The sequence below is a fragment of the Neomonachus schauinslandi genome, chromosome 14 (genome assembly GCF_002201575.2).
Source record: "Neomonachus schauinslandi chromosome 14, ASM220157v2, whole genome shotgun sequence".
In the NCBI taxonomy this organism is placed as follows: domain Eukaryota; kingdom Metazoa; phylum Chordata; class Mammalia; order Carnivora; family Phocidae; genus Neomonachus; species Neomonachus schauinslandi.
This window is the reverse complement of record NC_058416.1, coordinates 67,118,874-67,127,521: the sequence shown is the minus strand read 5'-3', so window position 1 is coordinate 67,127,521 and position 8,648 is coordinate 67,118,874. Positions and strand designations below refer to the sequence as shown.

At 44.4% G+C, this 8,648-nt stretch overlaps 1 protein-coding gene across 6 annotated transcripts in view; it reads left to right on the top strand.

Moving 5' to 3' along the window:
- The window catches only part of SPECC1L (sperm antigen with calponin homology and coiled-coil domains 1 like), a 108,834-nt gene that overhangs the window by 57,690 nt on the left and 42,496 nt on the right, over positions 1-8,648 (top strand). Inside the window, exon 11 of one of the 6 annotated variants that reach the window (XM_021687859.1) lies at positions 8,098-8,189. The exons of the other annotated variants lie outside the window; for them this stretch is intronic. Coding sequence (XP_021543534.1) covers positions 8,098-8,150 — 53 coding nt within the window. The 3' untranslated portion in view covers positions 8,151-8,189. Of the gene's footprint in view, positions 1-8,097; positions 8,190-8,648 lie in introns of those variants that run through there. 6 annotated transcript variants of the gene reach the window in all.

Genomic DNA, 8,648 nt, shown 5'->3' with positions numbered 1-8,648 from the left:
TTTTTTTTAAAGATTTTATTTATTTATTTGAGACAGAGAGAATGAGAGAGAGAGAGCGCATGAGAGGGGGGAGGGTCAGAGGGAGAAGCAGGCTCCCCGCCGAGCAGGGAGCCCGATGCGGGACTCGATCCAGGGACTCCAGGATCATGACCTGAGCCGAAGGCAGTCGCTTAACCAACTGAGCCACCCAGGCGCCCTTTTTTTTTAAAGATTTTATTTATTTATTTGAGACAGAGAATGAGATAGAGCATGAGAGGGTCAGAGGGAGAAGCAGACTCCCTGCCGAGCAGGGAGCCTGATGTGGGACTCGATCCCGGGACTCCAGGATCATGACCTGAGCCGAAGGCAGTCGCTTAACCAACTGAGCCACCCAGGCGCCTCTTCACACAGCTTTTATGGTAGAGCCAGCACCAGAACCCACGTCTCCTGCCTTTCAAGGTCTGAGCTCCTTCTCTGACCCTGTACTGCCTCTTCCTGCATGGTGCTGAAGTGCGCTGGAAATTGGTCTGTGGCACTGGGGCATGGTGCTGTAAAGGTCAAGCTTCATTTGGGGTAGATGTGGATGTGCTCAGCCGGGATGCATGCCCTCAGGAGCCCCAGGCTCCTCTCAGTTGATGTAGGCCGATCGCCTCCAAGTTTTCCTCTGCGCATTCTCTCGGTTGTGGCAGTTAGCCTTTATGCATGTGACTACAAGGTTTCAGCAGGTGTGGGTTAAAAAATAAGCAGACTTGTGAGAATTAGTCCCTCAAACAACCCAGAGGATGCTCTGTGGGCGCCATGGAGCACCTGTGCAGGAGGTGCCCCGTTTGGTGGTGGGACTGGCCCTTTCCCTGCCAGTCGCAGGTACACCTCATACTCAGGTAAGCTGCTTGTGCATACACTTAGGGATAATGGAGCACAAGATGGTGCTGCTGGGGGCGCCGGGGTGGCTCAGTCGTTAAGCGTCTGCCTTTCGGCTCAGGTCATGATCCCAGGGTCCTGGGATCGAGCCCCACATCGGGCTCCCTGCTCAGTGGGGAGCCTGCTTCTCCCTCTCCCACTCCCCCTGCTTGTGTTCCCTCTCTCACTGTGTCGCTCTATGTCAAATAAATAAAATCTTTAAAAAAACAAAAAAAAAAGATGGTGCTGCTGCTACCATCCCTGCACAAGGGCTTGCCTTCTACCCCTACTTCTTAGCTCTGGTACATTCATCAGTTATGACTTGAGGTCTTTTCTCTCCTCAGAAGGTCTTTCTGTTAAGGGTAAAAATAGTGGAAGGTGTCAAGTCTCTCTTTACATTTTGACTGTGTTCCCACCCTTGCTTCCCAGGTGGATCCACTAAGGATTATGTATGTGTAGGGTGCCATTGAGCACTCTCTCTTCTGGGATGTTCGTTTTGATTTCCACAATGCCACACTCTTGTGTCTTCTTCCTGCCTGGCTGCTCCTCCATCCCCTGTGCTTGACCTCCTCCTGACCTGCAAGTGGCGGCATACCTCCGAGCTCAGTTCCTGGGCCTCCCTCGCTTACTTACTCTGCCACTGTATTGTTTCTCATGGCTTTAACTGCTAGTGTCAAACTGACATCTCCAGCCTGTTTCTCTCCTCTAGACTCTAGACTAATATACCCAATTGCCTACTTGACAACTCCATTTGGATGTCGAATAATCTCAGATGGAGTGCGTCCAGGACAAGATTTCCACATTTTCGAAACTTGTCTTACCTGTAATCTGTCTTTTCCATTTCAGTTAATGGTAGTTTTATCCTCCAGAAACCTCGGAGTCATCCTTAGCTCCCTTCTTTATCTTAGACCCCATATCTGCAAACTGTTAGGTTTTTTTTTTTTCCACGATCAAATAAATTTTTTTTTTTTTTTAAAGTAGGCTCCATGCCCAGCGTAGAGCCCAACACAGGGCTTGAGATCAGAAGTCGGATGCTTAAATGACTGAGCCACCCAGGCACCCCAGTCAAATCAATTTTTTAATTGAAGTATAAATGACAGACAACATTATATTAGTTTCAGGCATACAACACAATGATTCACGTTTTTGTACATGTTGCAAAATGATCACCACAATAAGTCTAGTTACCATCTGTCACCAGACAAAGTAACAGAACTGTTCTGTTCTTTAGGAAACTCCCATTGTCTCTACATCCAGAGGTGGAGCATTGCTCTTCCCTCTACCACCACCTCCTTGGTCAAGCCACCATCATCTCACCTGGGTTCTGACAGAAGATTCCTAATCCCCCCTCACAATCTATTCTTAACCCTACAGCCAGCGTAATCCTGAAAAAGATAAATTGGAACACTTCATTCTATTCAGCTCCGCATTTCTCTCAGAAGAAGAGCTAGAGTTCTCTTAGTGGCCTTCAGGCCCTCCCATCGTGGCCTTGGTTTCCTCTCTGGCCTCACCATGTATCTCTTTTGGTCACTCTGACCAGCCACATGGGCTTCCTTGTGCTCCCTGGGCACTCTGCACACTCCCGACCTTGGAGCCTTGTGCTGGCGCTTCCTCTCCCAGAGCGCTCTGCCACATGTCCACACGGCTCACTTGGGCCCTCCTTCAAGGCTTTGCTCTAGGCTCCCCTTAGCTGGTGAGTGCCATATTTAAAATTACAACCTGCACGCTCCTCCACACGCCCCTTCCCAAACCCCTCTCCCCTTTAAAAAACTTAGTTTAACTAAGTACTTAACCCTTCGGACATACTGCATAGTTTACTTGTCTATAACTTTTATTGTCTACCTCCCTAGACTGTGAGGTCCGTGAATTCAGGGATTTTTGTCTGTTTGGTTCACTGAGGTATCTCAGCACCTATTGTCGTACTGGGCTCTTGATAATAAGTTGTGAGATGAGTGAATGAAGGGCACGTTACAGCGTGTAAAGGGCTTAGCACAGGTTTTAGTCCACAGTAAATGCTGTTAGATTTTATTACTATTAGCGTGTGAACTTCTTTTTTTTTTTTTTTTTTTTTAAGATTTTATTTATTTATTTGAGAGAGAGAGAATGAGAGAGAGCACATGAGAGTGGGGAGGGTCAGAGGGAGAAGCAGACTCCCTGCCGAGCAGGGAGCCCGATGCGGGACTCGATCCCGGGACTCCAGGATCATGACTTGAGCCGAAGGCAGTCGCTTAACCAACTGAGCCACCCAGGCGCCCTAGAGTGTGAACTTCTTAGTAGCACAAGTGGCTGAGAAGGATGGCTCTTTATTGTCTGAGTACAAGATTTTAGTTCATTGTAAGGCCACCAGGGTCTGCACGATTTTGCTTAGCTACCGACAGGTGGTTGTGAGAAAGCATCACCACACATTATGTTTTGGGCATCTTAAAGCTGCCGGCACTGAGGGCAAAGATGGAAGCCAGGGGTTCAGGAGCACTCCCACTCAACTGCTTGTTGCATCTGCCCCCGTTCTGTCAATAAAGTCAACCTTTTGATCCAGGTACAGTTGGAACCAGGAGCCAGGATGCCAAAGCTTTTGAAAATAGGTATAACACTGGGCCTGTGACAGCCCTGTGGGAGTGACCCACCCCATCTGGAGAGCCTTGAAGTCATCCTTGGACACCAGAGAAAACTGAGTCCCCAGGCCCCACTTGGCCTCTGAGGAAAGTGGAGATGCCCCATGCTCCAATGAGAAATGACTCAGGGCTTTCCAGAACTCCGGAGGCCATGCTGAAGCTGACCCTCAGAGCCTTCTGCCCTTTGAACAGCTGCCTTCCAGATTCTTCTTGATTGGCTCACAGCAGGGCAAGGTTTACTGGGCAAAGCCAGCACCAACAGTATTTCTCGAATTTACCTGTTGATAAGACTTACCTGAGTCATTTCGTGAAATAGGGAATCCTGGGCCTCACCTCAGGTCTACTGCCATGGACTCTATAGGAAAGGGAGCTTGGAAACTTCCTTTTCACAGGCACCCCAAGTAATTCTTAGGAAGGGACAAATTGGGGAAATTGGGCAAAGAATTTTTCCTATTACCTTGGCTTTTGTGGGTACGGAGTGGGGGTGTAGAAGATCCGTGGGCCAAGGTTATTGACACAGACTAAATGTGTTAAATGTCTTTGGGGCTCTGTTGAATGAAACCTTTCCCTGCCTCTCCTCGTTTTATTATCTGGTAATGTATCAAATGATATGGCTATTGGGGGTATGGTTGGTGTGTGTTAATGGTGGTCTACTTCTCCACTTCAGTCTGTTATAATGCCTTCATGGGGCTTAGCTGAAGCAGGGCAAATACAGGAGAGAGCAGGAAACATACTTAGGTGAATTTTTATCTGAGAATTTGTTGATAGTGTGATCTTTTATTTTAAACAGTCATTAGAGAAAGAAATAACTTATAAAACTAAAAACAACCAAGTGATTCTTGGTTATAAAAAGCCACCATGGTTATTTAAACTGTGATAAGAGAGTAGGATTTCCAGGCTCTCTCTTGAAATGCTTGTCTTGCTTGACTGTTTCTTTTATCGTGGCATAAATCAAAGATTAATCTACAATTTTCATTGAGAAAATTTCAATGATTTCATTACTGAAACTTTCAAAGGTGCTGCCTCTTGTTCTACACTTAAATTAGAGAATTTGGTGTTTTTTCCAGTTAAGTATATTATAATAGGGATGGGGTTTTTGTTCTATTTTAGCATCATGCTTACATGTCAGTTGAGGGGAAGATATTTCAGAGCAGAGAAATCTTACTATAAATGGACTAATCAGATGCTCTTTTTTGGTATTGTTGGCTTAGGGTCATGATTGTGCCACCTCAGCGACTCTTAGTAAATAAGATGTGAATTAACATTTATGGCCTAATAAGCAGGAAAGGATAGATCTGCTAACTAGGTACATGGATACAGGTCGTTGAAAAGGTCTTCTCAAGGTAGGTTGCAGTTGGTAGATTCGAGCATGAATTGCAATATTTATTTAAGGTACTCTGTCTTTAAACTCTTGAGGTAAGCCTTATAGAAGAGTTGGAAAAATACTAGAGCTTTCTCTTACACCTTTTCTCAGCCTCCCTTACATGAACATCCTATACAGCCATAGGGCAGTTATCAAAAATAAGAAATCAATATTGTTAACATACAATTAGCTAAACTACAGATGTTTGGATTTCACCAGTTTTTCCACTGATATCCTTTTTTAATTCCAGAATCAAATCCCGGGCCCCACTTTGCATTTAGTTGTCTTACCTCCTGAAGCCTCCACCAGTTCATCAGTCTTTCTCTGTCTTCGTGACATTGACAGTTTTGAAGAATACTGGCCAATTACTTTTTTTTTTTTTTTTTTTAAGATTTTATTTATTTATTTGCGAGAGAGAGAATGAGAGACAGAGAGCACGAGAGGGAGGAAGGTCAGAGGGAGAAGCAGACTCCCCGCTGAGCAGGGAACCCGATGCGGGACTCGATCCCGGGACTCCAGGATCATGACCTGAGCCGAAGGCAGTCGCTTAACCGACTGAGCCACCCAGGCGCCCCCTGGCCAATTACTTTTTTAGAATATCTCTCAGTATGGGCTTGTGTGGTATTTTCTCCTGATTGGGTTGAGGTTATGCACTGTCGGCAAAGCAGTGCTGACAGAGGTGAGGGCCCTTCTCAGGTATCATATCAGGGGCAAATGAGGTCAGTACATATTATTACTAGCCATGTTGGCCGTGATCACTTGGTTAGGATGGTTGTCTGCTAGTAATAAATTTCTCTCACTGATTTTAGCATCCATTTGTGTAATTTTGCCTGCAGGAATTATTACTGTGGTATTCCATACCAGTGATTTTCTGTTTTCTCATTCTTTCTATATGGAATTACTCACATCATTATACTTATTGTTTTATTTTTTTTAACATATATTTGTATTAGTATAGACTCATGGGTATTTATTCTTTGGGTTGTAATTTCTTACTGTTATTTTTTTGTTGTTCCTCAAATTATTCCAACTTGGGAACCATTTGGAGCTCTTTCACAATTGAACCTTGCTCTTTTAATGCAAACCCCTCCCCCCAAAAAAGCATTTTGTTACTTTTGGGCACCACAAAGTGATCCAGACTTGTTCTTTTTCCTGCAGCAGCTCTGGAATCAAGTTCTCCAAGGAGCCCTGGTTAGTTTTTATTAGAGACTAGTACTTAGGAAACAAGATCTGGGTGCTAGATATGCTCGTTGCTACTGAGGCGTCACTGCCTTTAATCCCTCCGTGGGTAGAGTTAGGAAAACTTTGCATGAGTACCAACCCATGCGCGCATACACACACGTAAGGGTTATTTCTGTATCTGTCTATCAAAAACCGTGAGTTTATGCTGATACCTCTTGACTCCAAGCCACCATCAAAGGGCTTATTCTAACCTTTTCCCGCTCCTTATTTGTACCTTCTTTCTCCTGACAACGAGCAATGTGGCTGTCATTGTCCATAATACCCTTATGTATTCGTTGAACCCTCCTGTACATATCCGGTAGTTTCACGGTTGCTATACCATACCCCTGTGAAAAGCAGATCCACGGAGTCCAGTGCGTACAGTTCATTTTGTGTTTAGCCTGAGAGTATCCAGTCAAAACACCATTTTTCTACTTAGCTCGGCCCCTTTTTCACCACTCTCTCAGTATGGTTATGTCATGCTTTTGTAATGCAGTTAGATTAATTTTGTCCAGTCTGCATTTCATCCCCTCTCCCCCCAATTCTGATCATTTAAGAAAAAATTTTGTATCTAGTAAAGTTCATTCTGATCTGCACATTGTAAGGTGTTTAGCAGCCTCCCTGGCTTCTACCCACTAGGTGGTAAGCACCCCCTAGTGGGTAAGCCCCAGGTGTGACAGTGAAAAATACCTCAAGACGATGGCATATTGGCAAACTTACTTTCAGTTGAGAACTAGAGACATGGTTCTCACAGTTTTATTTATCTAATTTTAGCAGAGAGATGGAAACCATAAGCAAAAATCAAATAGGAAAGCCTAGCTGATCTTGTTTGTTTGTCTACTCTTTCCATGACAGGCGCTGACATATTCATCGTAGTATTTTAAATGCCCTATCAGATAGTTCCAACATGTCTGCCATATCTGCGTCGGTTTTATTGATTACTTTGTGCCTTGACATAGTAAACTGGATATACCATTTTTTCTTGCTTTTTATATATTTTAGACTTCTTTGTTGCAATGTGGACATCTTATATAGGGCAGTAGATTGGTTTTATGCCTTGGCATGGGCACCTCTTTCTGGTAGGTGTTTAGTGTGGGAATTTGAGTTGATCTGTTCAGGAGCTGGGCTGGGTTTGAGTTTTGTTAAGTTGCTGTGGTGTCCTTAGTGCACACCAGGCTTCCAACTGCTCTGGTGATCCTTGTGTTTAGAGGAGGGCTGGTGTTTGGGAGGAGTTCCCTCAGTGTCTGCTCCACATTCTGCTCTCGGCTGCCCTTGCATATTGTGTCTCAGGGAGCGCCGGTCTCACACTCTTGTAACTCTTTCAGCTGAGATTGCTCATTGTTCATTTGTTGAGAACATATATATATATATTTTATAATGTCGAGCTTATCTGTAATAGCTGCTTTAAATTTTGCTAATTCCAACATGGGTTATCTTTGGGTGGGTTTCCATTTCTTTTGCATATGGGTCACTTTTTTCTCTCTCTTTGTATGTCTAGTAATTTTGAATTATATTCTGGCTGGTGTGAATCACACGTTGTAGAGATTGTTTTCTGTTTTGTTCCTCTGCAGAAATTTGTTTTTTGATAGCATAGCAGTTAACTTGGCTCATCTCAAACTCCATCTAACCTCTTTTCCTTCAATTGAAATCCCTGTTCAGTTATTTTGTCCTTAATTTCAACTCCTTGGAATCTGAGTGCTTGTGGTTTTCAGAGGTCAGTGAGAGAATTGGGCAGAGTCTATATATAGAATTTGTGATTCTTTCTGGTATTTCCCCCTTTTCAGCAGTTTTGGTTGTCCTGAGATCTGTCTTCTGCTTCTTCAGGGCAGTAAAGCTGTGTGTTCTACCAGCTGTCCTGTATGGCCTCACCTGGGGCCCGCACTCATGCCTATAGCCATAAACTGGGAAACTCGCCCCGTGCTCTTTTCATTCTTCCATGCGTTTACTCCTTTCATTTTCTGCCTGCTTTTGGATTCTCTTCAGTGCCTTTAAGTGGTTGATTTTCATTTTTTTTTTTTTCAGATTTTATACTCGTTTTTGGCAGGAGCATCAGTCCGTTTGGAACTACTCTCTGAACAGAAGTTGGCTATTTAGGCTCCTATTTTAAAACCCACTATTTTGCCTGTAAATTTGTTTTGGGAAACAATAAAGGGACAACTGCCTGTACCTGTTTATTTCTGTGATTTCTAAAATAAGAGAGAATTAAGTAGCAGACCTAGTATGCTCCTGTTATCGCTGCCTGTTGGATGTGAACAGAACATCTCTGTGTAGGTTTATCTCTTCCCCCTGAGCCCTGGATCTCACCCCCTTGGCTGTCACAGATGCTGTTAGCCTCAGATCTTCAGCTTTACCCTGTCTACTGGCTCTCTTCCATTGTCATTTAAAAATGCTCACATCTTGGCTCAGTCGGTTAAGTGCCTTCATTGGCTCCCCATTGCTAACAGCCTACAGTCCAAACTCCTTAATTTGGCCTGCATCGCCTGCATACTTTCCCTTGCCTGTTCTGGCCCTCCCAGCCTGCCTTTGCCCTCTCATCTGCTCTTTTCCCCGTCCTCTGAACGTCGCTGCCCTGG